This window comes from Lontra canadensis, unplaced genomic scaffold (genome assembly GCF_010015895.1).
Source record: "Lontra canadensis isolate GAN:19392208 unplaced genomic scaffold, GSC_riverotter_1.0 scaffold171, whole genome shotgun sequence".
Classification (NCBI taxonomy): Eukaryota; Metazoa; Chordata; class Mammalia; order Carnivora; family Mustelidae; genus Lontra; species Lontra canadensis.
Genome location: NW_022631165.1, coordinates 1,795,508 through 1,819,545, shown reverse-complemented (window position 1 = coordinate 1,819,545; position 24,038 = coordinate 1,795,508). Strand labels below are relative to the sequence as shown.

Here is a 24,038-nt window from a genome sequence, read left to right as displayed (position 1 = left end):
CGCAGAAGTATCTCTTTAGGGCTGTTTGGTCTTCTTCCCTGTCGAGGGAAAGCTGGCTCTGGCGGGTTAAAACACTCCCAAGTCCGCAGAGGCACTTCCCTGCCTCCCGGGGACGTGTGGTCCCAAAGGAAACCTGCGTCTCAGTCTCAGAGAGGCTGCAGTTGGCGTCGCATCTGTGGGGTCGGCCTCACACCTCCCTTCCCTCCCTGGCCTTGGCTGTGTGCACTCGTACGGGCTTCGGGGGCTCCGTGGTCCTGGAGCAATTGTCCGGGGTCTGACTGCGTGAGCGGGGCGCTGGCAGAAGCTGGCTCCTGGCTAGCTGTGCCCCTCAGCGAGCGTGTCGGTCTGTCCCATGAGGCCTGGGCAGGCAGCGGCATGTGCGTCTCCTCCAAAGCCCGGCTGCCCTTCTGGGACGGAGCTGGGGGTGAGCCGGGCCCCCTCTGTGGGTCCCGGGTGGCAGCAGGGTGTTACGGAGAACACGGGATCCCACCATCTGCAGGAAGTAGAGTATGTTTGTGTTTTGGTGGAAAGAACCAGGAATGTCCTGAGACGAAGCGCCAGGCGGCCAGGCTGGCTGGCAGGAGGAAGGGAGGCGGGGGCCAGTGTTTAGAGACCGTGGCCAGTGCCTGGGGCCCGCAGCAGGAGAGACCACCCGCCTGTTCGTGAGGACCCTTTCGCTAGGTACAAATTCGAAATTTGCCTAAAAAGGAAAACCAAGTAGGAGCCTAAGGAAAACGTTCCAGCCGATGACCAGGGTCCACGTCTTTTTATGTGGAAGACTCGTTAGTCCACACCAGTTTGAAGCACACACAGAGGGCCTGAGCCGTGGCAGGGACGTGGGCCAGGCACACGGCACATGCTTGGCAGCCACCGCTGATGCAGCCGTAAACGTCTGGAACCTGAGGGAGCCATGGTCGCCCCTGTGTTGAGGTGGGGGGGCCGTACTGCTTCTCTCTTCTAGGGACTGGGACACAGCCTGCTGGCCTTTCCGTGTTAGAGATGTTGCATATCTTAAAGGTCCCAGTATTTTTTGAACAAGGGTGCCTGTGCCCATGTGCCCGTCTGTCCTCTGCTCGCCTGAGGCTGTGCCCGCTCCTTCCTCAGGCTCCCCATGGCAGGCTGGGCTCTGGACCGGGATCCTCGCCCCCAGTCGGTCACTCCTCCCAGGCCCGTCTCACTGGCAGAGTTTTGTTACAGGGCACGTGGCAGGGGCGTCAGAAAGGGCCAGCACAGAGAGCGCAGCAGCTCACAGCTCCGAGTACTGGCCTTTGGACTGTGATGCCTGCCTCCCTTCAAGGCGCTAGCGCTGGGGGATGGAAGTAAGGCTACTACTCAGCGGGCCTCGGGATAGTGGGTTACTGTTGAGTATCCTGGGGGGCTCGATGTCATCACCGAGGTCCTCCAAAGTGGACGAGGGATGCAGAAGAGAGGGCCAGACAGATGCCGCCTGGTTGGCCTTGGCGGTGCGGGAGGAGGCCGTGAGTCGGGAGATGAGGATGACCCCTACAAGCCAGAAGACCGGGGTGCCCAGGCAGGCGCTAGGTGGTGTCGCTCCGTGACCCCGAGCACCACGGAGACCCGGTATGGCTCAGGGCACGCGGCCGTGTGAGCGAGCCACACCCCTGACGTGGCTTTTCCCCCCCGTCCTGTGCTCAGGGTACATCCGCGAGGGCTTCCTGGCCGTGCAGCACGCGGTGGACCGGGCCATCATGCAGTACCACGCCAACGCCTCCGCGCGCCAGCTGCTCGAGAAGCTCACCGTGACCGCAAAGAGGTTCCCCTACCCGCCCTTCATCTCGGACCCCTTCCTGGCGGCCGTCCAGTACCAGCTGCCGCTGCTGCTCGTGCTCAGCTTCACCTACACGTCGCTCACCGCCATCCGGGCCGTTGTGCGGGAGAAGGAGACGAAGCTCAAGGTAGCCGTGCCCGGGGGGCGGGGCATGGGGGCAGGCCGTGGCCCGGGCACCGAGCCACTCGTGCAGCCAGCCGCGGAGTGAACGCCCACCGTGGCGCCGGCGATCCTGGGGCTTCTGGGAACTCAAGCCCGGTGCACCCAGGCCCTTCACACCCCGCTGAAGCAGCCGTGTGTGGGCAGCGCGCTAGGGCCTGACACGCTGAAACGACCACGGCTCGGATGTGCTGGGTCAAGCAGGAGACAGCGTTGAACTAATTTCGGTGATTCATTAACGTTTTGGCTGCGGCCAGTATAAAACACTAAATTATATGCCTACTCCTCCGATTTCTGCGGAACACAGCCACCCTCGAGGCCGGACACTTCAGGGGGCGGCCACACAAAAGGCCCGTTCGCACTGCACGGGGCGAGCACAGCCGTGGGTCCGCACCGCCAGGCCCAAGGAGATGGGGGTTAAGGGGTGCAGAAGGGGTCCTTGCCTTAACCGAGCACAGCTGTGCGGTAGTGTCACCCGTAAGCTCACGCCGGCAGTGCTGCTGAAATGACCCAGATTTTATCTGACGTTCCTCTGGCAGCAGCCACGACACTTAGAATAGTCTCGGAGGTGCCACATCTGTGATCACGGGGGCTTGTAAGCTGCGGCAAGCCGGGGGCCGGGAGAGGGGCTGGGAGAGGGGACGGGGTGCCGTCTGCGTGGGCGCTGGGCGTGACGGCGGCACAGTGTGACGTGGATGCGGTTGGCAGGAGATGCGAAATGGCTCAGAAGCAAACATTTATGCCCGCAGATTCGCGGGTAAAACCAACGTAGCAGATGTTCAGTGGTGGTTGAATCCGAGTGGAGGGCGGGAGCGCGCTGGGTGAGGGGCGAGGTGGGCTCGTCCTGCTGGGAGCCGGAAGGCCGGCCCAGGGGCAGCACCTGATACCAGGGAGACAGAGGAGGAGGGCAAGGGAAGATGGCACAGGTGGACTGCATCTTCTGCCTGGCGCGTGCTGAGCCTGTGTCCCAGGCTGTCCCGCTGTCGTTCCCTCCTGGCCCACGGGTGACACCGGGCATCCGTGCACACGCGCAGGCTCCAGACCGCAGCGGCAGGCGTGTCGGAGCGCGTGCGTGTGGCCCCGTCGCCAGGAGTGCGTGCGCGTCAGAGCCCGTGCGCGTGGCCCTGTCCCCGGTGTGGCCCTGTCCCCACGGTGGCCCTCTCCCCAGGAGTACATGCGCATGATGGGGCTCAGCAGCTGGCTGCACTGGAGCGCCTGGTTCCTCCTGTTCTTCCTCTTCCTCCTCGTGGCCGTCTCCTTCGTGACCCTCCTCTTCTGTGTCCAGGTGAGTGTGGCCTTGTGGAGAGCGTGGTGGTCACGTGGACGGGAGAGCCAGAGGCACCGCAGCACCCCGGGCAACCCCAGCCTCGGCTCAGGGCTTTCGGGGTGCATCGGCCCTTCTCCCTCCCTCGCCGGTTTTGTTGGAGACCGGCGACCTTTAAGGTGTCCTGGTCTTGTCCCCGCCTCCCGGGCCACGCAGGTGAAGAAGGGCGTGGCGGTGCTCCCCCACAGCGACCCCTCACTGGTGCTGGTCTTCCTGCTGTGCTTCGCCACCTCCTCCATCTCCTTCAGCTTCATGGTCAGCACATTCTTCAGCAAAGGTGAGCCGGCCCACCCCCAGGGCAGGGGCGCCCCAGGGACCCCCAGCCCAGGAAACCTGACGGGTTCTTCCGGTGGGCTGGAGGGGGCTGTGCTCTGACTTGGCCCACGGGGTGGCGCAGGCCTGAGTCCTTCTCCCGAAGCTGAAGCTCGGGGAGCTGTTCCTCCTGTTCTCTGCGTGTCCAGAGCCGTCCTAGCCTTGCTCTCCCACCTGCATATTGCGGAGCGCCGGGGAGGCCGTCTTCGGTGGGCGTGTCCCCCCGGTGGGCGTGTCCGTCGTCCCCCCCTCCCCGTGCGTGGGCGTGTCCCCCACGGTGGGCGTGTCCCCCACGGTGGGCGTGTCCGCCGCCCCCCCCCCCGTGCGTGGGCGTGTCTCCGCAGATGGGCGTGTCCCTGCAACTCTTGGACACCGTGGCCACAGGTGCGCCCCCCACCCCAATGGAGTGTGCTTTTCCCTCTTTTACCAGCGGTGTCCGAGGGTTCAGGTCTTGTTTCAGTTCCGCACGATTTCGCTCCCACGTCCACCAGACTCTGTGTTCCGCCATCTCCACACTGTCTTCTTCTAGACGCAGCTGGAGCCTCTGGCTCTGTCCTGCGTCGTCTTTCTTTCTCTGTGGCAGCAGCACACACAGAGCAGTGGGCCACCGTCATTGTCCTTGAGCGCACAGTTGAGTGTCAGCAAGCGTGCCCACAGGGTGGTGTGACCGTGCCCACCCCCACCCCAGAACTCTTCTGTCTTCCCAGACAGAAGCTGTGTCCCTGTAAACACCGACTCCCCATCCCTCTGCAGCCCTGGCACCCACTGTCCACCTTCTGTCTCTGTGGCTGTGGCCATGCTAAGGAGCTAGCACGAGTGGACTCCCACAGTGCACGTCCCTTCGTGGCTGGCTTCTCTCCCTGAGCCTGCTGTCCTCAGGGTTCATCCCCGTCATAGCGGGGTTCCTCCTGCTGTGTGGATGGGGCGCTTGTGCTCGTCCTCCCACCTCTCCACACACGCGCATGTGCACAGCTCAGCGCCTGGAGTCATGCTGCTGTGAACGCGAGCGTGCCGGCACGACCTTGAGACCCTCCGGTCCGGTGTGGGGGTACCCAGAAGTGGCATGGCTGGGTCACGTGCTGGCCCTGCGTTTACTGTCTGAGGAGCTGCCGGGCTGCTTCCACTTTACGTTCCCGCCCGGATCACACGGCGGCTCCGCTCCCTCGCCGCTGCGCTCCTCACGTCCTGGTTTGGGGCCAAGCTCAGATAGCAGCCGTCCTGGTGGGCATGAGGCAGTGTCTGTCTTTCATGTCTCCCAGCCTCTCCTTCATATTCACAGAAGTCTTTGCGCTGAGTCCGTGTGACTTCCTCACGGCTGTCTTCCAGCTCCCTGGTTGTCTCGTTGACCGTGTATGTTCTAGAATGTTCTAGAATCTACCGAGCCATCCTTTCTCAGGCCGTATTTTTCTTTTGTCGGGTATTTAGCTGATTCTTGTACACATCCACTTACTCTTGTTTCCTCATCCATTTTTTGGGGAATACATCCCCCTTTTTTCGGTGGAAGCTCTCCATGTGTTTCTACATCCATGACTCCCTGATCCAGCAGTCCTGGGTTTCCTGTCACATGCCTCTCCTCAGAGGACTCTGGACATGTGGCCCATCCCCAGATTGCAAGCCCCAGCTGAGGCTTCTCTCCTGACACTCACACTCACACACAGCTTCCCTGAGATGCTCGGTGTGCACACACCCAGCTGTGCCCACCACCACTTCCTGACCTTTTCCCCAGAAGCCTAAATGACCCGGAGCACCCGGTCTTTCCTGCCACTCTCGCCAGAACACCTTGGGATCATCCCTGACATCCTTCTCTCTCTCACGTTCTACACCATGTCGGATCAGACCTGCAGCTCATGTCCCCACCACCTCCACTGCACCACCCAGCCCCTGTCACTGGCCGGGTTCACAGTGGTGGCTTCGACCTATCTCTCAGTGTCTGCCCTTGCCACGCTTCAGCTCTGGCACAGTCAGTAGTGTGCGCTTCCAGAGCCTGGCACTCTTCCGCTCAATCCTTCCCCTGACCATCGGTCTCACTCGGAAGGAACGGAGGGAATGCTACAGCCTTCACCTGTGGCCCTGCCCAGCCCCCTTGCTCTAGGCTGGCCACACCCCCTTCTAGCGCTCTCTCCTCTGCCAGGTCAGAGGTTTCCATGGTGCAGTCCACAGACTCCTGGGGATCTGCAAGGTCCTTAGGGGGGTTTGCGAAGTACACACTATTTTTCTAAGAATACCCAGATGTTGTTTGCCTTTTCTACCACATTGATGTGTGCGCGGACTGGCCCAGAAGCAAAGGCAGGTAAGACTGTGGGCTCTGAGCACCAGTCAAGACAGGCCCCAAGCTGCACTGGGAGCCATCCCCGCACACACTCCAGAAAGCCAACAACAAACAAGTATCCACGTCACTCAGAAATGCCCTTGATGAGCAGCAAAAATTTATTGATTTTATTAAATCTTGACCCTTAAGCATACTTTTCAAACGTTCCGTGGGATGAAACGGGAGGTTTGCGTAACGTGCTTGGTTGCGTACTCAAGGGCGATGATTGTCTTGAGGGAGAGCTTGTGTGCCGTGGCCGAGTTGTCAGCTAAACTAGCCACTTCCCTCCTGGGACAGCATTTCACTCAAAAGTACGAGCCTCGGACTATCATTACTCACATCTGAGTGTCTGGCAGGCGCATTTCTCAAACGTGAGCTGTCTTTTAAGAGCACCTGACAGTATCTGATGTCAATTGTGAAATCCTAGCTTTCAAGCAAAAAACAGGATTTATGAACTCGAGCCTAACCCCGTGAGCTTGACAGCGACCCAGTACTTAGCCTCTTAGGAGACTGGAGCTCATATCAGCCAACGTGATATTTCCGTGTGTACGATAAATCTTGTCTGCTCTGGGAGGGTCTGCAGAGTCAACAAGGTACGTTCCGCACGTCCGACACAGCACACGATGAGATCATGTCCAAGGAGTAGCCCTTTCGAAGTGCAAAGCAGACTGGCAGATTCGCACGTGGCAGATTCCTGGGTCGGCCTGGGTCCCCGCAGCACCCGGCCTTTAAGAGACGACCGCCTGGGGCACGGTGCTTGAGTGACTCTGAATCGAGGGGGAAGACCCACGAGTGTCTGAGAAGGCTGTCAACGTGCCTGTCCCTTGTCCACCTGCGAACCCGTGTGCGGCCCCAAACAGCGTACCACGACAGGGCGACCACAGAGCAGCGTGATCCCTTAAACCAGACGCTGCAGAGGCCTGTGGAAACCGAGCACAAGGCCACTCTCCTCGCTAAGTTGCCGGAGATAGAGTTGACTTTCATGAAAATACTTATGTTAACTTAAAGTGGCTTTGTTGTTCTGAAAAATCTTTACATTTTCTTAGTACTGGGTTGCTGTACGGTAAGAATTGGTACGTGTGTGTGTGTGTGTGTGTGTGTGTGCGCGCGTGACCCACGCGAGTGCCCGTTCTCTGATGTCCTCAATCACTTCTAAGGCCATAGAGGGGTCGTAAGCCCAGAGCATCTGAGGGCTGCCAGCACGGACCACAGCCAGGTCGTTCTCCCTGACTCACCCATCACGCCTTTCCCACGCATCACCTTCCCATCAGAGCTGTCCTTGGCCCGCTGGCTCCTGTCACAGCCCCAGCCCAGGGGATGCCTGGCCCCTGTCTGTGCCTTGTTACTCTGCCCGGGACTGTCCCTACCCGGCACACTCTGTTCTGCTCTGTTACCCTCTGTGTCCTTGGTGGCTTGCAAGCTCCGGGAGGGGAGGGGCTCGTGTGTGTGGTTGTGACAGATGCCCCGGTGCCGGCCACAGGACCTGTCTGTGGAACGGATGAGTGAGAGCGGACAGAGCAGGTGAGAAGCAGGCCTGGGCTGGGCTGGGCTGGGCTGTGCCCGCGGTGCGTTGTCAGGGCAAAGTCTGCAGGAGAGGGCTGGGGACTTCCGTGTGGGGGTCGCCTGTGTGCGGAGGGCATGCGGCCCCAGGTGAGGTCAGGGTCCCTGCAGAGCATGCGCATGACAAGAGGAGAGGCCAAGCCTGGGGTCCGCCAGCCCTGGGGCTCCCCTGCAATGGCGGATGCCGGGCGCTCCCCCGCGCTCAGCACACTTCTCTTCTCTCCATCCGTAGCCAATATGGCAGCCGCCATAGGGGGCTTCCTCTACTTCTTCACCTACATCCCGTACTTCTTCGTTGCTCCCCGATACAACTGGATGACTCTCAGCCAAAAGCTGCTCTCCTGTCTCCTGTCCAACGTTGCCATGGCGATGGGAGCCCAGCTCATAGGGAAATTTGAAGCGAAAGGTGAGTCTCTTCCTTCTGATGAGTGGCCCTCGCCGACTGAGCTACGAGGGAGCGTGCTCAGGGCTGTCTCCAGCACGTGGCTCCAGGACAGCTCACAGAGCGGGGCAGGGGACGGCAGGGGACGGCAGGCGTTCTGCGATGGGGAGGCTCCTGCCCCCACAGATGGGAGGTGCGGCAGGAGCCCCGGGAGAGGCAGCCCAGACCCGGACACTTAGAGGACAGAGCACTAACGTGCTCAGCGTGGCGATGGCCACCACTGGCCTTGAGCTCCTGCCCGGGAGCAGACGTGAGCACCTGTGTCCCGTGGGGGACCTGCTCGATACCTCAGTCAGCGAGCCACTGCCTGTGCCTGGGGTGCTCAGAACAGCGAGGCTCTGGCCTCAGAGTCTGCAGGTGCTGACCCGCCCCTGCCCTTGGTCAGGTGCCGGAACGGGTCCCTCCCTGTGCAGTGAGTGGGAATCACAGCCCAGCACTGTTTTTGTGATTTTCATGAAATTTCCTGACTTCATTAAATATCACAGGGGTCGAATAAAACACATCGCTGGTACATGGGCCACCTGCTCGGTTTCAAGGGTGGGGTCAAGCCTACTGCTCTAAAGGGTAGAGAGGCCTCCATGGGGAAGCCTGCCTGCTGGGGGGTGCTCTGGGGACGACCTCAGAGGGGCAGACGGGGCTGTCGCTGCCAAGAAGAGGCAGGAGGGTGAGCGTGAGCTTCTGTGTGGCCATGACATTGTGCTGGCCTCTCCCTTGTGGGGACGGACCTGTGCGTCTGCGGGCGCTGGGCCCTGTGCTGCCCGGCTTCTCTGTCTCGGGCTGCGTGGTCTCATGGTCTTGTGTCTCATAGCCCTGGTTCTTGTGGTTTCCTAGCGTGGGTCTGTGGGAGGAGGAAGGTCGCAGATCCTCCGTGTGGCCTTTCTTTCATTAGAGTTGTTTTCTCCCGTGGCAGTGTCTTCTCGCACTTTGGCCTTTAACCATCTGTGTCTCTGTGTTTAGCGGTGTGGGATAAATGTAGACGTTTTCAATGCACTGGGCCTTCTGGGGTTCAAACACTTTCATAAAAGCTGTTAACCAAGAACCTAACTGTAGGGCAGCTCTTGGTCTTCAAGACCAAGGCAAAACTTGAAAACAGGCAAACTTCTGGTGGCTTGAAAGTGGCCAAGACCAAAGGACAGCTCCTTGGAGCCGACAGAGGGTAGCTGACCGTGCGGAGGCCCCAGGCCCCGTTTGGGCTGTGGTGTTCCCAATGCAAAGGAAGGCAAGACCTGTGGGGACCAGAAGTCGAGCTTTACTTGTGCCTCGAGTGCTTGTGATTTTTGGAAAGAGTTGTACTGAATATACACTATTCGCGTGGGACTTCCCCGAATCATGCACACGTATCCCTCTATCTGTGCGTGTGTATGCATGTACAGTGTACGTGCACACGCGTGGGTGAATATGTGGGTCATGCTGTGTCTTTCAGGCGTGGGCGTCCAGTGGCGAGACCTCCTGAGTCCCGTCAACGTGGATGACAACTTCTCCTTCGGGCAAGTGCTGGGCATGCTGCTGCTGGACTCCGTCCTCTATGGTCTGGTGACCTGGTATGTGGAGGCTGTGCTCCCAGGGGAGTTTGGCGTGCCCCAGCCCTGGTACTTCTTCGTCATGGTGAGTTCCGCACACTGGCCACCTTTGGGGGGGAGGGGTGCCCTCTGCACGTGTCCCGGGCCCCTCTAGTCCCCGGCACGCGACCCCATCCCACGTACGGTCAGTGAGCCGTGTGTCCCCGAAGGCCCCGAGGCCCACCCGAGCCGAGAGGAGCACTGCACTCCAGGGTGTGCGAGAAGGGCTCATGCTGCTGTCACGGGACCAGCACGCCCCATGCCCGGCCTCCTCTCAGACAATCATCCCCCTGGCTTTTCTGCCCACAAAGTAAACATGATCCCCGCGCAATCCCATCACCAGAGATAAACTGGGCTGACCCTGTTTGGATTGCTTTTCTGTACACGTGCGTATCACACACATACACTTGTGTCTGTAGAAAGGGATCATGCTGTAAAGATGCCTGGAACTTATCTTTTTCCTTTTAACCTGATTTAGCTATCTTAATGATAAACGTATGGATCTGTTTTTAAATATACTTTTAGATTTTTACCTATATGCATTTGTGAGTTTTATTTTTTTGGGATTACGTTGTCTGTACTCTGGGGAAAGCTGCCAGGGACCGCGTGCCCAGACGGCAGGTTAGGAAAGGGGCTCCGAGCCTCCCCAGGATAGAGGAGGGAGGAGCCCTGTGCCCCCAGGGCAGCTCTGTGGCCTTGGCCTCACCGTACAGAGGACCGCGACCGTCTGTATTCAGCGTGTCGGTGAAGGTTTGGCTTTCATCACACACAAAATGAGCCAGCCAGAATCGGCTGCTCATTACAGGTCTGATTTCCATCCTAGCCCTCATACTGGTGCGGGCACCCGCGGACGGTTTTGGGAAAAGAAGAGGAAGATGATGACCCAGAGAAGGTGCTCAGAACTGAGTACTTTGAGGCGGAGCCGGAGGACCTGGTAGCTGGGATCAAGATCAAGCATGTGACCAAGGTGCCACCCCCTGTGGACTGGGCAGGGACGGGACCTCGTGCCACAGGGCGTGATACCTGCCACCTTGTCCTGGGCTGTCTCCAAGCCGGTGACCATCCCCCAGGTCATGTTTTCCCCAGGACCCCCGTGGCTGCCCTCTGACCAGCTCTCCGGGCACCAGTCACTCTGCAGGCTCCATCCCCAGGCCCCGGGGGACTCAGGCTTGAGTCAGCAAACGCTAGCTGTGCTCACTGCACGGGGATAGACACTGGGGACCTGCCTGGGTCAGAGGATATCGAGAGCAGCCGGGAGCAGCATGGCCTCCAGTCAGACCCTGCCCAAAATTTTCCGCCTCCGCCCTGATTGAGACCCTCCGGTGGGCAAGCCGGGGGCATTCCTGAGGGCAGCTGGGGGCGGGGCCCGCAGTCCAGGGCTCCCTCTGGCTTTGCCGCAGGTGTTCAGAGTGGGGAACAAGGGCAAGGTGGCCGTCAGAGACTTGAACCTGAACCTGTATGAGGGGCAGATCACGGTGCTGCTGGGCCACAACGGCGCGGGGAAGACCACCACCCTCTCCATGCTCACAGGTGAGGGGCCGCGGCCTCTGCCCCAGCAGCCTCGCCACAGGCCCACACACCCACCAAGGTGGAAGCAGGCTCACAGGCGACCTCGTGACCAGGCTGCTCAGGAGAATGGAGCAAATCGTGTGAATGCGACCCGGGGCACACCAGTGCCGCCCAGTGGGCGTCCACACTGCGTTCACACCTCTGGGTCTTCTGCTTTCCCTTAGGTCTCTTTCCCCCGACCAGCGGACGGGCGTATATCAACGGGTATGAGATTTCACAGGACATGGTCCAGATTCGCAAGAGCCTGGGCCTGTGCCCGCAGCACGATGTGCTGTTTGACAACCTGACGGTCGCAGAACACCTGCGGTTCTATGCACAGGTGAGCTGGCGGCTGAGGGGACTCGGGGCGCCTGCCGGCTCCGTGGCCTGCGACCTCGTGCCCCAGGACGTGAACCCCAGTCCCCAGCCAGCAGAACTCATTCTGAGACGTCTTCGTGGACCTGTAGTGGGGGCAGGGAGGGACGTGAGGCCACTAGGTGTCGCTCGCGGAGGGAACGGGACGACACCGAGGACAGGCTCCCCGAGGACTGGACGGGCCAGCCCCCCACCCCCGAGGGATCCCCTGCCGGACCTCTCCATCCCCACTCTCGCAGCTGAAGGGCTTGTCCCGTCGGAAGTGCCCCGAGGAAGTCCAGCGGACGCTGCACGTGCTCGGCCTAGAGGACAAGCAGGACACCCTGAGCCGGTTCCTGAGTGGGGGCATGAGGCGCAAGCTCTCCATCGGGATCGCCCTCATAGCGGGCTCCAAGGTAGGCGGGCAGGAGGCCGTGCACGGGGATAGCCGCTTGGGGCCTCGGGCTCCAGCCCCCACGCGGCTCGGGCTGGCTGCGGCCCCCGGACGCCGGCAGAGCGGCCCGGCCAGCGTGGGGACGGCCACATCTTCCCAAACCGGAGCCTCACGGGGCCTCCTGCACAGCCGGCCCCGGCCCCAGACCCCGCTCTGCCCCCACCCCCAGCGGCCGCCGCTCTGCCCGCAGGTGCTGATGCTGGACGAGCCCACCTCGGGCATGGACGCCCTCTCCAGGAGGGCCATCTGGGACCTCCTGCAGCAGCACAAGAGCGACCGCACCGTGCTGCTGACCACGCACTTCATGGACGAGGCTGACCTGCTGGGGGACCGCGTGGCCATCATGGCCAAGGGGGAGCTGCAGTGCTGCGGGTCCTCGATGTTCCTCAAGCGGAAGTACGGTGAGCGGTGTGGGCGGGCGGGCCGGCGGCCTCCCTTCCCCACGGGCCCTGGCCCTGGCCCAGGGACAGTTTGCTTCCCCAGAGGGCCCCCGAGACAGGAGCGGGGAGTGAGGTGCAGACAGTCTCGAGCTCGTTAGGACGATGTCCGTCTGTGAACAGGGAAGGAGAGCAGCCGAGTGCTGGCCGAGGCCAGAGACCAGCGGTGCCCTTGGAAAGGCCACGCTCAGTAGCGTAGAGGCTCTAGCCAGCGGCCCGTGGCATGTCCAGGGCTGGTAGCTGGTACGTGGTTTGCCACATGAGCATGGCTTCCTTTCTGGAGGGCAGTCTGACACAGTCTAGCGTGGCTGGTCCACCTGGTCCACGGGAGAGAGCAAAGACAGAAGCCGAGCTCCCTTCCTCAGTCACCCTGCCACATCCCCCTTGGGATGGAGGGAGGTTGGAGGGAGGCTGGAGAGGATGGCCATGGTTCCAGCTCCCTGGAGGAGAAAGCAGGGAGCACAGGTCTCAGGGAAAGCTCCTGTCACAGCCTCTGAGACTTGGAGCCTGGAGTCTAGTCCTGCTTGGGCCTCGTGTCCTTGCTGTACAGCAAACCCCACCCCAAGTCCTCTGGCATCTCTGCCCAGCAGGGGGTGGGGAGGCCAGGCCCTCAGGACAGTGGGTACCCAGAGGCTCCGAGGTGCCCTCCCTCCACTCTCCAGCCCCTGCCCCATGAGCCGGCCTTCGTTGGGAGCCCGGGCCCCGGGGAGACAGCCTCCTTGGTGTTCAGGTGCAGGCTACCACATGACGCTGGTGAAGGAGCCTCACTGCGACCCCGAGGCCATCTCCCGGCTGGTGCAGCACCATGTCCCCACTGCCACGCTGGAGAGCAGAGCTGGCGCAGAGCTGTCTTTCGTGCTCCCCAAGGAGAGCACGCACAGGTGCGCACTGGGGCCTACACGGGGCAGAGGAGGGGGCTCCGTGGGCCTTTGGGGCTCCAGGCTTAGAGTCCCCCTACCACTGTCCATGTCGGGCTTGACCACAGGGGCCTGTGACAGCACAGGGCGAACCCACTTGCTGGGCCTGGCAGGCAGGTCTCCCAGTGCTGCGGAGCCGGCGGACCGTCGTGTACCTGGAGGGAGAGTGTGTGTGCCCCCAGCCCCAGGTTGGGCGTGCACGGCGGCCGCTCTGAGTTCCTGTGGTGCCTGTATTTGTGTATCTTCCTGGTGTCAGGCTTGGTGTCCTGCAGAGTCCTGGTGTGGGGGCGTGACAACCAAAGTCCAACTCACATTAAGAAAATGTAGGTGTAAATCTGGAAAGTTCTTTTGATCTTGCCACAAGCCCGGTTGACGGGTGGGGTTTTAATAAATTCATAGGGGTTCCCTGACCCGGTTACGCCACGACTTCATCAGTGTTTGCGCTGTGTCCCCATGCTCATGATTTTCCCCCAGAAAACATGCTAGTGAACCCTCTTCTAGAAAGGTCTCTGAACCTCCAGTGAGCCCCGCTTAGGTTAGAGTCCCAATGGTGGGGCCAATTGTACCCCGTTCCCTCATAGAAAGGAGGCGTGTTTGACGTCCCTGTCAGCAGGGTGGGAGGGGTCTGTGCTACCCAACAGCCCCAGCATCCAGCACTGTTTTCCTAAACACCTGTGCACCCGGCAGGCGAAGCTGGGCTTTTCCGCTCCTGCTAGCAGGCGGTGGGGTCTGGCCACGCGCATTGCCTCCAGGAGCTGCTTTCTCTGGACGGTGTGTGTTCTGTCCCCTGCTCGTTTATCCATCAGAGTGTTTGACGTGTTACCATCTGCCATTTTTTGCTGTGGTTTTTTGCAGTTGGTCGCTGGTTAGTTCTGTGGGCTCTGTTTGCCACGCAGAAACTTGGTGTGTAATGGGTCATACCTTTACTCCGTGTTCATTTTTCCTACAAAGCGCTACCCCGCAGGCCTTTGGGTTTGTTTTGTGATTTCACGTGGACCGGTACTACAGAATGCCCCCACAGGCCCAGGTACTCCGGGTAGAAGGTCCCATGGGGACAGACAAGGAGGATGCCAAGCCCGCAGGGTTTTTTGCAGTGGCTTTTCAAGGACGGAGGTCCCTCTGTTCCCCCAGAGAGAGAAACAAGCTGCCTCGGAAGGCACTTGTGTGGTTGAAGATGTGGTTCTTCACTCCGGGTCTTGCTCCCAGGTTTGAAAGTCTGTTCTCGAAGCTGGAGAAGCAGCGGAAGGAGCTGGGGGTCGCCAGCTTCGGGGCCTCCGTCACCACCATGGAAGAGGTCTTTCTCCGGTCAGTAGACACACGCTTCTGACGGACAGGCGCACGCGCCTGGTTAACGTCACACCCAACACCCCCCACGGGTGGCCGGACAGCCGGCCCCAAGCAGGGCCCCACGTTCCCCACGGCACTCACCCGGCAGAGGGCCCCTGAGCTCAGGCCCTGGAAACTTCCGTCCTTCCTCATGGGGAGTGTGCAGCGTCCCCGGGGGCCCCTTCCTGGAGCAAGTGTCTGTCCAGGATGAAGTGGGGGCTGGACAGGCAGACGCCCAGAACGGTGGGCGGGGACAATAAACACGTCTGCCAGGCTTGTCTTGAAGGCGTATTTGGCAGACAGAGTGCTAAGAACCAGATGTACAAAAGGAAGTGCGAGGTACGTGTCTGTCCTTGAGGATCCCAGGCAGATCCTAGAGCAGGCAACAGGGCAGCGAGTGTGCACGGCTGAGATCACTCTTGGGCACCAGAGTGGCCCGGGCCAGCCTGTGGCCCAGCACCCAGGGGCCTGCCGGCCTCACTGCCTGCGCCCCCCACACACGCCCGGCCCTGGCTATAAATGCTGGCTCTGGGCCGTCTCCCAGGGAGGTGGGGTCCTTGTGGGCAGGGCAGGGCCCTTGTCTGGTTGTCTGTCTCTGCCGGACTCTGCTCGGCTACGGTGCCCAGTGTCTGGGGCATCTGTTGATGAGCCAGTGAAGGAACGAAACTCCAGCCAGGACAGCCAATGGCATGTTCCTCCTCCTCCCGCGGGGACGGCCGAGCGGTGACCAGGCCTCTCGTGTCTCTGCGCAGGGTCGGCAAGCTGGTGGACAGCAGCATGGACATCCAGGCCATCCAGCTCCCTGCCCTGCAGTACCAGCACGAGAGGCGGGCGAGTGACTGGGCCGTGGACAGCCACCTGTGCGGGGCCATGGACCCAACCAATGGCGTAGGCTCCCTGATCGAGGACGAGTGCACCACCGCCAAGCTCAACACTGGGGTGAGCGCAGGAGGCTGGGGGACCCCTGAGCCCCACGTGTTAGCTGTCCATGGGGGCAGACGAGGGCTTGCAGAAGGAAGTGCAGCTTGCTGGGAAGCGGTCAGAGTGTGGGTCACACGGTCATGCCAGGGAGGAGGAACACCCGGAGTGTTTGAACCAGCAGCTGCTGTTTCCTTTTGTCGCTGGGCTGCTGGCCGGTGAGCGGATGCGGCTCGTGACGCTCACGTGCGCCGATGAGCGGATGCAGCTCGTGCTCTCTAGTGAGGCAGAGGGCAGCATCGGCCCTTTCACAGATGGAGCACGGGGGGGCCTGGGCCCAGGGGTACAGCTGGCATACGGCTGAGCCGGGCTCCAACCCTGGTGCCTCCGCTGGGAGGACAGCGAAGGGCAGCCCTCTGCTCCCTTGTGAGCGCAGCCCGGGTCCTCCCACCAGCAAGGGCAGGGGCCTCTGCTCCCCTGTGGGACCACAGCTGGTCCCTGTGCCCAGCGCCTGCCGGCCTCCATGGTGGTGTGACTGCCTCCGAGGCCGAGTCGCGTCACTGAAGGAGCTTTGCAAGCAGCCCTGGGGCCGTGGGGCACGTATGTCAGCCCGGAGGCCCAGGCTCGGTTTGGACAGGGCCCGCGGCTGCTGCTGCACGGGGGTCCCGGGCTGGGCCTGTGCAGCAGCCGTGGCAGCTCCTCTCCTCTGCCGCAGCTCGCCCTCCACTGCCAGCAGTTCTGGGCCATGTTCCTGAAAAAGGCTGCGTACAGCCTGCGCGAGTGGAAGATGGTGGTGGCCCAGGTCCTGGTCCCGCTGACGTGCGTCACCCTGGCCCTCCTGGCCGTCAACTACTCCTCTGAGACCTTCGACGACCCCGAGCTGGAGCTGACCCTGGGTGCCTACGGCCGCACTGTCGTGCCCTTCGCTGTCCCGGGGGCCTCCCGGCTGGATCAGCAGCTGGCAGAGCGTCTGAAAGGCGCGCTGCAGGCTGCGGGCCAGGAGCCGCGGGAGGTGCTGGGTAAGCGGCAGCCACGGGCCCGGCCCGGCCCTCTGAGCCTGGCTTCTCAGCCCAGGCGCTGTGCGCGTTGTCCCCACACACGGAGGATGTTCGGAAGCCGCCCCCTCCCCCGCTCCATCACGACAACCACAAACACCTCCAGACCTTGCCCCTGGGGGAGAAGGCTGTTGGCTAGAGTCAGAGGCAGGCACAGGCAGTGTCGAGGGCTCAGGTTTGCCCGGGTGGCCCTGTACCCAGGTTGTCTGTTTCGGGGCCATTGGAGGTGACGTGCGGAACCTCCGTGGTCTCTATTTGCCAGGCGGGTCACCACATGCACTGAGGGGACACTGCGCTTTCTTCCATCCCATCAAGCCCGAACCATCTCTGTCCCCAGTGGTGGCAGCCGGATGCTGCCCTGGGCTGGGAGCAGGCCTTGGGCTCGGGTTCAACGGTCGTGCGGGAAGGCTGGCTCAGGTCCCCGCTCCCCTCCCACATCCTGGCCGGCACACTGGCTGGCCAGCGGGTCTTGGCGGGAGTCGGTTCTTATCTGGGGAAGGCTGAATGCCCCGGCATAGGCCGTCCCTGCAGTGGGCCCTGGTGATGGCAGGTGCGTGTGCAGCCCCGCCCACCACCGTCACCGCTTATCCCTGCCGAGACCACGCTCTTGTCACCTCTGTGCACCCCAGCCTGGGTCGCTGGCTGCTACCCAGCCAGGCCCCAGGAGCTGGGGGCTCTCATGGCACACAAGGGCTCTGGGGCACTCAGGACATAGCCTCGGGTGCCCTGACCTGAGTCCTTCTGGAACGCCAAAGTGTCCATCCCCTCGTCAAGCATGCGGGTTTGACCACCTCTCTGTGTGGACTCGTTACGCCGTATTTAAGGACGTCTTCTTTTCCTTGTGTAACAGCAGCTGTGGCCAGCCAGGGAAGACTTTGTAACTCTTTTTTTTTTTTTTTTTTAAGATTTTAGTTATTTATTGGACAGACAGAGAGAGGTCACAGGTAGGCAGAGAGGCAGGTAGAGAGAGAGAGGAGGAAGCAGGCTCCCCGCTGAGCAGAGAGCCCGATGCAGGGCTCGATCCCAGGACCCTGAGATCATGACCTGAGCCGAAGGCAGAGGCTTAACCCACTGAGTCACCCAGGCGCCCCTACCTTTGTAACTCTTGACGTTAGGGCTCACGGACATGTCCCTGTCCTCTCAGTGACTCTGGTCCCGAGGGCAGGTGTCTTCGTTGGCCCTGTTTATAGCGAGTGGGAGGCAGGCCTGGGGCAGCCAGGGTGTGAGCAGTTGCGAGCAATGCTGGAGGGAGCCGGCTGGCAGCGAGCACAGGGTGGCCCGGCACGTGCGTCAGAACCCCTCTCCCCATGCGTCTGCCTTGGAGTAAAGTGAGGGCCAACAAGACTGAGGCGGGTCCTGGCCTCCCAGAACCCAAATGCCCGGGGAGATCCAAGACCTAAAATAGTGATCGGCTGGGGTTCTTCCGGGTGACGAGGGAGCATTCCTCCTCCCTGGGCCCCCTCCCCCAGGTACTGTTAGTTTTCTTTTGTTTTTTTCAGATTTTGTTCATTTATTGGAGAGAGAGCGCAAGCACGTACACACAGAGGGAGCGGTAGAGGGAGAAGCGGGCTCCCCGCGGAGCAGGGAGCCCGACACGGGGCTCCATCCCAGGACTCTGAGATCACGGCCTGAGCCAAAGGCAGACACTTAACCTATTGAGTCACCCAGACGCCCCAGGCCACTCTTTTTAAAAACCATCTTCCCCCCGCCCCCCGCCCCGATTATGAAGGGGTACTTTTTCATTCCATAAAAACTAGAACACCAGGAAAACAGGCAGGGGTCCTATCTGATCTCACCCCCTGAGGGCAGCCTCTCCCTGCCAGCCCAGCCCCCATCACCTGAGACAGCTCTGCCTTTCAGAGCCTGGCTTCCTGCCCTGTGACCCTGGCCCGCCGCTGCTCCCTTTAGCGTCCCCCCCAGCCCGGGACAGGAGGAGGAGCTCTCCTCATCCATGTGGCCTCCTGTGGGTACAGGGTCCCCACTCACCCGAGACCTGCAGCCTCAGGCCCTGCCCCTCCCATGACACGGCTCCAGGGCCCATGGACTCCGACCATGTGAGGAGAAGGCAGCCTGTCCTTCCCAGCTTCCTCCAGGCCTGAGCTTCTCAGAGTGGATGCCTCGGGCACGTGCCCTGGGGGGCTGTTCTCCACCACTGACCCTTTATTGCCCCCCCAGGTGATCTGGAGGAGTTCCTGATTTTCAGGGCCTCGGTGGAGGGAGGTGGCTTCAACGAGCGGTGCCTGGTGGCAGTGTCCTTCAGAGATGTGGGCGAGCGGACAGTGGTCACCGCCCTGTTCAACAACCAAGCCTACCATTCCCCCGCCACCGCGCTGGCCGTCGTGGACAACCTTCTGTTCAAGCAGCTGTGTGGCCCCCGGGCCTCCATCGTGATCTCCAACTACCCCCAGCCCCGGAACGCCCTGCAGGCCGCCAAAGACCAGTTCAACGAGTACGTGCACTGCCCCGTCCCTCGGCCCAGCCCCACGCCTGACCATCGTGACCTCCACCGGGACCGAGCCCCCGGGGCACTCAAATGGGCATGCAGGTGGATAGAGCACAGTGTCTGCCTTCGGGAAGCTTCTGGGTTCTGGCCAGGGAACCCCTGCCCCACATCTTTCTTAGCCTTCCACACTCACCCTTTCCTTGGGTAACAGATGAGCTGGTGGGACCCTGTCCTACATCCAGTGAGGTCTCCGAGGGGGGCCTCCTGGGGATCTGGAGGGCGGCTGTGCCCTCTTCCCAGATTTGTACCCACCTCCTGCTGACTGCTGTTCCCAGGGGTCCCAGCACACGACCAGGATACAGAACACAGCGAGGTCAGGTGTCCCTGCCTGAGGCCGCCACGAGTCAGGAAACCCCATGGCACCTCTGTTCTCAGGCCTCATCCCGCCATGATGTGTTGGGGAGCCTCCCCTACACTTACAGAGCCTCCCCGACTCTGGGACCATCCAGAGGAAGCCCAGGAAAATCAATTAATTTCAGAACCATCACCCCACGCAGGGCAGTTCGTTAATGGGGTGGCAATTTCATCTCCAACCCCTGCCCCGTGTTGGACGGTGCTCTACGAGGTCCTCCCCCTCAACAACCTCCTGTCTCTACCCCGAAAGCAGAGATATGGTGGCCGTTATCTGCCCCTCCAATGCGGGGTCAGGAGCCACGCCACCCCAGGGAGGGGCCTCTGCTCTGACAGGGCCCCAGGGAAACAGGCCTGCAGGGCCCTCAGTCCTGGGAGGGTGGGGACGTGGACAAGGGGCAGCTCCCTCCCGGTGGGCTCAGTGTGGTGGATGGGGCAGTGGGGACCTTTGTTTCGTGTTCGCAGTGTGAGGAGCTAGAACTCTGCACCCGCGTGTGACATACAGCCAAACGGTCATTAGTACATTCGGAGCGCGGGCCATCGGCAGGCTTACTATCGCTGACACACAAGGTTACGTTAGTTCCAGGTGCGGGGTAAACTGTCACCGCCCGACGTCTAGTCAACACCGCAGTCCCATGTAGTTCCAGAGTCTTCTCTGTGAGGAGGAGGTCATCTCTCTGAGCAGCTTCCAGCACTCAATCCAGATCGGTGACCTTAACCGCAGTCACCATGCTGTACGTGACCCCCCAGGACGTGCTCATTTTGTGACGGGAAAGCTGGACATGTTGACCCCTCACCTGCTTTGCCCCCCCGCCCCCCACCTCTGGTCTCCGGGTCTGTGACCTCCATGCTGGTTTTCGGAGACTCCAGACGTGAGCGAGATCACACGGTATTCTCTTTCTCTGTCCAACGTACTTAATTTGGCTCCAGGCCCTCAAGGGCCATGCACATTGTCACACGTGGCGGGATGTCCTCCTTTGTTGTGGCCAGAAAACAGTGCCCTGCAGTCTGACCCTGGTTTCTTGATCCCGTGGACGGATGCTGGGTCGTCTCAGTCTCGGCTGCTGTAAGCCACGGGGCCTCACGCATGCAGGTCCCGCATCGCGCCCAGTCAGTGGTTCCGTTTTCTGAACGCAGGGTGGCCGGAGCCCCTGGTGGCTCAGGCTTTCATTCTTTGTGGACCCTCCGCACTGTTCCCGGAGCGGCAGCCCCAGTGTGCGTTCCCGCCGACGGCGCCGGAGGGCTGCCCCCGTCCACGTCCTCGCCCGCACGTGCTGGACACGAGAGCTCCGTGAGGTGGCCTCTCACTGCGGCTTGGCTTGGTGTTTCCCTGGTGGTTCTCGGTGCTGAGCACCTTCTCGTGTGTGTCTTGGCCCAGTGTCATTTTACTCTCGCGGGGGTCCCAGGACCCAGCCACCACTGGCCGCTCCTGTGTCCCCTTCTCCAAGCGGCCTCCATGCTGTCTCTCTCTCCGGGACACACCTGCTCGGGACATTTCCTGCTGACAGAATCGAATGATGAGAGGCCTTTTGTGACTGGCTTTTTTCACTTCCAAGGCCTGTCGGTGTGGTAGTGTGTATCCGTAATTCTCTCTTTTTGGTCAAATAGCAACCAGATGTCAAAGTGCCATTTTTTGAGGCAGACAGGAAATCTTCAAGCAGCAGAATTACGCCATCTGTGCTGGTTTCTGGAAGGCGTTGCTAGCGGTTGTTTACAGCATGTGGAATGCGCCCAATGCAGGAGAAGAGCCGCTGCAGGGGGTGCACGGAGAGGCGGTGGCAGTGTCTGGCCAGGGCAGAGCGAGCCCCGAGCCCCGAGCCCCGTGGGCATTCTCAGAGGATTCGGGAAAGGCGGGAGGGTGGTGGCACAAGCACCTTGGGGCTGGAGTGGGGGGGCACCACTACCATCCCTGGACCAGAAGCCCAGAGGAGCTGTCCTGGGGGGGATGGGATTTTCCCTGCTCTGAGATCCCCTCCCCACACACACAACTGTAGCATTTTCTCTTAACCCCCATTAGCGGCGGGGCCGCTCGCCGCCTGCCTTGGATGGTGACCAAGGACCCGATGGGTGTCCCCTGCTGTGTTGACTTGGCTACACTCAGTCCCTGAGCTGCCCTGCCCCCCTACCCCCTGCAGGGGCCGGAAGGGATTCGACATCGCCCTCAATCTGTTGTTCGCCATGGCGTTCCTGGCCAGCACGTTCTCCATCCTGGCGGTCAGCGAGAGGGCCGTGCAGGCCAAGCACGTCCAGTTCGTGAGCGGAGTACGTGTGGCCACTTTCTGGCTCTCCGCGCTGCTGTGGGACCTCATGTCCTTCCTGGTTCCCAGTCTGCTGCTGCTGGTGAGGGCTGCGAGGTGCTGGGACCCCTCCCCAGCCGTCGTGGGGAGCTTGCCCTGGGGTCCCTGCACTGACCGCAGCCAGCCTGGGGTGCACACCGGCAGCTCAGCCCCAGTCCTGGGGGGATGGCTGGGGACACCCCTCGTCTCTGCACCGCTAGCCTCCAGCCCAGGTGCGGGGGGTGGGGGGGCGTCCAGAGCTGCACGTGCCCAGACGGCCCCAAGTGCAGAGGGGAGAAGGGGCAGGTCATCAGGGAGCGCCAGGCCGCAAAGCCCTCCGAGCCACCCGCCTCTGTGCCATGGCAGGTAGTGTTCAAAGCCTTCGATGTGCACGCCTTCACGCGCGACGGCCACATGGCGGACGCCTTGCTGCTGCTCATGCTGTACGGCTGGGCCATCATCCCCCTCATGTACCTGATGAACTTCTGCTTCTCGGGGCCGGCCGCAGCCTACACCAGGCTCACCATATTCAACATCCTGTCAGGCGTCGCCACCTTCCTCATGGTCACCATCATGCGCATCCCAGGTGGGGGCCTCAGACACCCCCCCCAGCCCTGTGCGCGGAGCCCCCTGCTCCGGTCCTGGGTGGCCCCGGCACGGGCACTGGGCCAGACGCCTCTGCCAAACACAGCCCTGCTGGGCCCGCGGCACATCCGCCTCATGGTTCAGGGACAGGGTGGCGTCCTGGTGGTGTTGTCCCGGCCGTCACCCCCAGCACTAACTGGTCTGTGCCCTCCACGCAGCGGTCAAGTTAGAAGAGCTTTCCAGAACCCTGGACCGCGTGTTCCTGGTCCTGCCCAACCACTGTCTGGGGATGGCCGTCAGCAGTTTCCACGAGAACTTCGAGACAAGGCGGTACTGCACGTCCTCCGAGGTCGCGGCCCACTACTGCAGGAAATACAGTGCGTGTCCCCGCGGCTGCCCCTCCCCGCAGGCTTGCCAACCTGCTGTGTCCCCCTGCCCACTGGGCATCTCCGTGTCTCGCACACCCCTGCCTTTCTCTGGCAAGGTCATCTGGGGTGCGTCCAGGGCCCATCCTCGCTGCAGGCTCTTACCTCAGGACCTAAACTTACTACATCTGTGAGACCGTTTCTGAAGTGGGGTTTTCACGGGCTCTGGGGCTTGGGACATGTCAGGTCATTCTGGGGGCCACCTCTTGGCCCCCCCCCACCCTTCCTGTGCCTGGACCAGGCTTCAGCATTGGTCAGCTGTCACCCCTGTGACCATGGGAGTAGGTTGGAGAGTCCCATCTTCACGTCTCCATGCAGCCCCCAAGCGGCGAAGGAGCGTGGGAGCGAGCAAGTGAGGCTGTGGCTCGGTCACTTGTCACGCGCACACCTTGCAAAGTAAAACTGCCCCCAGATACAGGCAGTTCTTTGGGGCTTCTGGGAGGTAGTGACAAGCACAGGGCACGTCCTTAGATGACAAGTGGACCCTGCGCCTTCACAGCCGCCATCGGGGCCGGTGTGCAGGCACCTGTGGGCCTACAGAGGGGGGGCTCTGGCTGGGACACAGGGTAGAGGCACGGGGTGGGAGGATGGTTCACAGGACAAGAGTTGCAGGATGGAGGAGTCGGGGTGAGGCAGGAGGGCATGTGGGGCAGCAGGGGCGGGCGGCGGGAGGGGGGTGCGCAGGAAGGGGGCAGGGGATGGCATGCAGGAGGGGGATCATGGGATGGGGTGCGGGGCCGGGGGGAGGGCACGGGTGGGGGCATATGGGGCAGCAGGGGCGGGGGGACGAGAGGCGTGGTGCTCACCCCCTCGCCCACACAGACATCCAGTACCAGCAGAACTTCTATGCGTGGAGTGCCCCGGGGGTCGGCAGGTTCGTGACCTCCATGGCAGCTTCTGGATTTGCCTACCTCAGCCTGCTCTTCCTCATCGAGACCGACACGCTGTGGAGGCTCAAGACCTGCCTGTGTGCCTTCCGGAGGAGGCGGGCGCTGGTGAGTGGTCCCAGGGCCCCCGCACTCAACCTCTGGCCTGGGCACCGGAGGCTGCGGTGCTTGCTGGCAGCTGCCCTTGCCCAGACCCCTGGGGCCCCCACAGGCTCCGTCTGGGCAGAGGCTGTTGGGCCGGCCGCCCTCGTGTGTGTCCTGTCCGCCCCATTGCACAAGCCAGCCTGGGGAGGAGACTGCGCTGGCCAGACACGGGAACCCAGGGCGGGGTGGCCACTCTGACCCGTGAAGACCCTTCCGACATGGAGCTTCTGTCCACGTAGGGCAGACTCCCGCCCCTCAGCCGACGCTCTTGGCCTTCTGGGCGCGTCCTGCACTGTCCTTGCTTCTTGGCGGTGTGCGTCTCCTGGGTGCTCATGTCAGCCCTTAAGTCCCCCAGCCGTCCTTGTGAAAGCCCGAACTAGCACACCCGCGGTCTCAGAGACCCCT

The 24,038-nt window shown here is 61.8% G+C and overlaps 1 protein-coding gene across 2 annotated transcripts in view; it reads left to right on the top strand.

The window, feature by feature from the left end:
• ABCA3 (ATP binding cassette subfamily A member 3) overlaps positions 1-24,038 on the top strand; it is a 31,258-nt gene that overhangs the window by 3,314 nt on the left and 3,906 nt on the right. For both annotated transcript variants that reach the window (XM_032846070.1, XM_032846069.1), the window contains 19 exons: positions 1,657-1,916; positions 3,117-3,233; positions 3,429-3,549; positions 7,685-7,858; positions 9,318-9,499; positions 10,277-10,420; positions 10,854-10,983; positions 11,187-11,341; positions 11,616-11,771; positions 12,000-12,210; positions 12,977-13,127; positions 14,370-14,468; positions 15,242-15,428; positions 16,123-16,426; positions 18,638-18,911; positions 21,452-21,656; positions 21,959-22,178; positions 22,396-22,554; positions 23,425-23,597. In XM_032846070.1, coding sequence (XP_032701961.1) covers positions 1,657-1,916; positions 3,117-3,233; positions 3,429-3,549; positions 7,685-7,858; positions 9,318-9,499; positions 10,277-10,420; positions 10,854-10,983; positions 11,187-11,341; positions 11,616-11,771; positions 12,000-12,210; positions 12,977-13,127; positions 14,370-14,468; positions 15,242-15,428; positions 16,123-16,426; positions 18,638-18,911; positions 21,452-21,656; positions 21,959-22,178; positions 22,396-22,554; positions 23,425-23,597 — 3,422 coding nt within the window. The remainder of the gene's footprint in view (positions 1-1,656; positions 1,917-3,116; positions 3,234-3,428; positions 3,550-7,684; positions 7,859-9,317; positions 9,500-10,276; positions 10,421-10,853; positions 10,984-11,186; positions 11,342-11,615; positions 11,772-11,999; positions 12,211-12,976; positions 13,128-14,369; positions 14,469-15,241; positions 15,429-16,122; positions 16,427-18,637; positions 18,912-21,451; positions 21,657-21,958; positions 22,179-22,395; positions 22,555-23,424; positions 23,598-24,038) is intronic.